Below are 4103 nucleotides of genomic sequence, written 5' to 3' on the forward strand. Positions count from 1 at the left end.
ACCTCGCGAGGTCATCTAGCCCAGCCCCCCTGCCTCATGGCAGGCCTGAATATTGTGTATTACAGGGGTAGGCAACCTATGGCACGCGTGCCAAAGGCGGCACGCGAGCTGATTTTCAGTGGCACTCACACTGCCCGGGTCCTGGCCACCGGTCCGGGGGGGTTCTGCATTTTAATTTAATTTTAAATGAAGCTTCTTGAACATTTTAAAAACCTTATTTACTTTACATACAACAATAGTTTAGTTATATATTATATATTTATAGAAAGACCTTCTAAAAACCTTAAAATGTATTACTGGCATGCAAAACCTTAAATTAGAGTGACTAAATGACTCGGCACACCACTTCTGAAAGGTTGCCGACTCCTGCTGTATTATGTCAAGGGATAAACCCTCCAAACAAAATTGGCAATAGTAATCTCCACCCTTCCTCCTGCTCAACCAGCTCCGGCCTGGGAACTGTCCATAACCCCCTCCTGTGCTGGGAGCTCGGAGTCTTCACTCCCAGCCCTTGGGTTACTGATGGCAACGGCTGTTGGAACCAGCTGACAATCCACTTCGCTTTCCAGCGGGGTGGTGATACTAGAGCAGAGGTGGGCAAACTATGGCCCGTGGGCCACGGCTGTCCTGCCCGGCCCCTCCCCCAGAGCCTCAGCTCGCCATGCCGGCAGCGCTGCAGCACGGCTGGCTCCGGCCGGGCGGTGCGACTCAGGGGCAGATTTACAAGTGAACAAAGGGTGCCCTGGCGTGGCCCCCCCACAACAGGGGGCCCCAGGACCGGGCACTCGGGCAGCTCAGCACAGGCGCGGGGGGCTGCACTGTGGGGTCAGGGAAGCGGGTGGCGGGAGCGCGGGGAACGCAGGCGGAGGACTCAGGAGGAGCAGCTTTGAAGAGGAAAGCGCAGCTTGTCTCCGGCTGCCCCTGCGCCTCCTGAATCCTCCGCCCATGTTCGCAGGGCCACATTCTGAACGGGGCTGGTGGGGGTGGATAGGGGCAGGGGGTTCCGGGAGGGGGCGGTCAGGGGACAAGGAGCGGTGGGGGGTGTTCTGAGGGGAGCAGTTAGGGGGAGGGGGGCAGGCTGTTTGGGGGGCACAGCCTTCCCTAGCCGGCCCTCCCTACAGCTTCACAACCCCGATGTGGCCCTCGGGCCAAAAAGTTTGCCCCCCCCCCCCGTACTAGAGGCTGCCTTAGAGGGGTGCTAGGGGGCGCTGTGGCGCGGCGTTGCCAGGGGGCTCACGGCAGGGGCGCCAGCCCCAGGCCCGGGGACGCTCTCGGGGTCGACTGAGCGCGGGTTCCGGGACTGCCGGGCACAGTCTAGGCCACATCCCGTCATGCCTCGGGCGGCATCCGTAGCGCGGTGCATGCTGGGAGTTGTAGGCCCGGCGGCCTGCTCGTCCCGTGGTGCCCCGCGCGGGCCCTTCAGTTCCGAGCGGGCGCGGTGGGCAGGCGGCGCGGGGATGGAGGGCGGGTTCGGCTCCGAGTTCGGGGCCGCGGGGGGGAAGCTGGACCCGGGGCTCATCATGGAGCAGGTGAAGGTGCAGATCGCCGTGGCCAACGCGCAGGAGCTGCTGCAGGTGGGGGCGGGGCCGGGCCGGAGGGAAGCGGGTGGATGGCGGGCGCGGGCTCGGGCTCTGACGCTCTGTGCTCTCCCCAGAGGATGACCGACAAGTGTTTCCGGAAGTGCATCGGGAAGCCGGGGAGCTCGCTGGATAACTCGGAGCAGGTGAGGCCGCGCCCCGCCCCGCCCCGCCGGTGGCCTCCCGCGGGGGCTGGGGTTCGCTGTCCCGGTGACATAGGGCATGTCCCTCTCGCTGGCTCCCCGCACTCAGGCCGCGTAGACATCCGGCCTTGAGACCCTCCCGCCTCACAAGGCCGCAGAGCCCCGGCGTCCGAGCCCCCTGACCCAGCCAGCCACGGGGCTTTCATTGGCGTGTGGACATGCTCAGAGGGGCCCTCGTGATCCCCAAGGCAAATCTTCAGCGCGAGTGTGGCCCCTTTGCACTGGAGCCTGGAATTCCCCAGGGCGCCGGCCCAGCCCTTGGTGGGAGCCAGGCCCTGGCCATGCCGGCAGCTCCACTGCTCGCTAGGTCACCCCTCACTGGGATACACGTGCTGCCCATCCCCACTTCAGAGGGGGAAGTGGCTAATTGAAACATGCCAGCAGGCACTGGGATGGTGTAATCCAGTGGTTTTCAAACTTTTTTCTGGCGACCCAGTTGAAGAAAATTGTTGATGCCCGTGACCCAACGGAGCTGGGGATGAGGGGCTTGGAGTGTGGGAGGGGCTCAGGGCTAGGGCTGAGGGTTAGGATGCGGGGGTGGGGCCGGGAATGAGAGGTTCAGGGTGTGGAAGGGGGCTCTGGGCACGGGGTTGGGGGGTGCAGGCTCTGGGGTGGGGATGAGGGTTGTGGTGCAGGAAGGGGCTCTGGGTTTGGGGGAGTTCAGGTCTGGGGCAGGGGATTGGAGCCCGGGGTTGGGGTGCAGGGTTACCTTGGGCAGCTCCCCGTCAGCGGTGCAGCAGGGGTGCTAAGGCAGGCTTCCTGCCTGTCCTGGCCCCGCGGATCGCACTGCCCCCCGGAAGCAGCCAGCAGCAGGTCCGGCTCCTAGGTGGAGGCATGCAAGTGGCTCCGGAAGGATCTTGTCAGTTCCTGGCCAGTGGGAGTGCGGAGCCAGGGTGAGGGCAGCACGCGGAGCCCCGTGGTCCCCCACTTAGGAGCCGGACTTGCTGCTGGCCACTTCCGGGGCGCAGCGCGGTGTCAGAACAGGTAGGGACTAATCTGCCGTAGCCAGGCAGCACTATTAATGGCCCGGTCGGCAGTGCTGACCAGAGCTGCCGCGACCCAGTGCCATACATTCCACGATCCAGTATTGGGTCGCGACCCACAGTTTGAAAACCACTGGTGTAATGGCATGTGTCTCATAAGAACATAAGAGCGGCCATACTGGGTCAGACGAATGGTCCATCAAGCCCAATACCCTGTCTTCCAACAGTGGCCAATGCCAAGTGCCCCAGAGGCAATGAACACAACAGGTAATCATCAATCATCCATCCCCTGCCGCCCATTCCCAGCTTCTGGCAAACAGAAGTCTCTGTAGGGTGCTTGGGGGAGGGGGAATTGCTGATCTTTGCAGTATTGCCCAGAGTGGATTCTCAGAGCTGGGCTGCTTTGTGCCATCTCCCTGAGGCTCTCAAAGCACTTTACAAGGTGAATATCCTCATCTGTATGATGGGAAAAGCTGCTGAGAAAGAAAATGACTTGCCCAAGACTACTGGCAGAGAGGGAAGGCCAGGGACTCCCTGTATCAAGCTTTAGCCAGCTGCTCTGACACTTGCAATGTTCTGTTGCCTGAGCTTTGTGCTTGCTTTGGTGTGCCAGATTGGAACAGATCCAATGCACTATCTCCGTCTGTTCCAATTGCGTCTGTTCCTAGCTCCGTCACTGGCCTGCTCAGCGACCTTGGGCAAGTCGTCTTTGTGCATGCCTCTGATTCCCCATCTCTAACATGGGGATAATGAGCCCTGCTGTCCTTGCTAAAGTGCTTTGGGTCTGGGGTGAAGACTGAAGTATCATTATTATTCTATTTCAGAAGTGTATTGCCATGTGTATGGACCGGTACATGGACGCCTGGAACACAGTCTCACGAGCATACAACTCCCGGCTGCAGAGGGAGAGAGCCAACATGTGACCGGTTTCCAGTAGCCCTGACAACATGCTTCAATACTGCCCCCTGCCTGGGGAGAGTGACTTGATTCCTGGACTAGCTGGAGTGGCCCTGTGAGAATGAAAGGAAAGGTGGTGGGAGTGAAATCCCTGTGATTTGGTTAATTTGGCATTTTCATCATGGTAGAGCAATAAAGCCACATCTGGAACCTCTCCCTGTTATTAGCCTGCGTGAGCTCAGTGTCTGACTAGTGCAGAATGCAGGCTCGAAGCTGGGAGGGGTGATGGTGCCCAGCCAGAGGGGTGGCTGCTGCCCATTCGGTCAGTGCCGTCACCTGCTAGCTGGCTTTGCTTTAGTGCCCTGGGTGGAATCTGAGGCCCAGGGTAGGGGTCTGAGAGACTGGCTAGGGAATATGTTAATTGATGGTTGCCCTGTGAAAGG

General features: G+C 60.4%; 1 protein-coding gene across 1 annotated transcript; it reads left to right on the forward strand.

Annotated features, from left to right (window-relative positions):
• The first annotated feature begins 1437 nt into the window (after window positions 1-1437).
• On the forward strand, window positions 1438-3874 carry TIMM13 (translocase of inner mitochondrial membrane 13). The gene is made up of 3 exons (XM_065422193.1): window positions 1438-1574; window positions 1655-1723; window positions 3588-3874. The coding sequence occupies exons 1-3, from the start codon at window positions 1458-1460 to the stop codon at window positions 3684-3686; spliced, it is 285 nt and encodes a 94-aa protein (XP_065278265.1). The 5' UTR covers window positions 1438-1457; the 3' UTR covers window positions 3687-3874.
• The last annotated feature ends 229 nt before the right edge of the window (window positions 3875-4103 follow it).

The sequence above is a fragment of the Emys orbicularis genome, chromosome 24, assembly GCF_028017835.1.
Source record: "Emys orbicularis isolate rEmyOrb1 chromosome 24, rEmyOrb1.hap1, whole genome shotgun sequence".
Classification (NCBI taxonomy): domain Eukaryota; kingdom Metazoa; phylum Chordata; order Testudines; family Emydidae; genus Emys; species Emys orbicularis.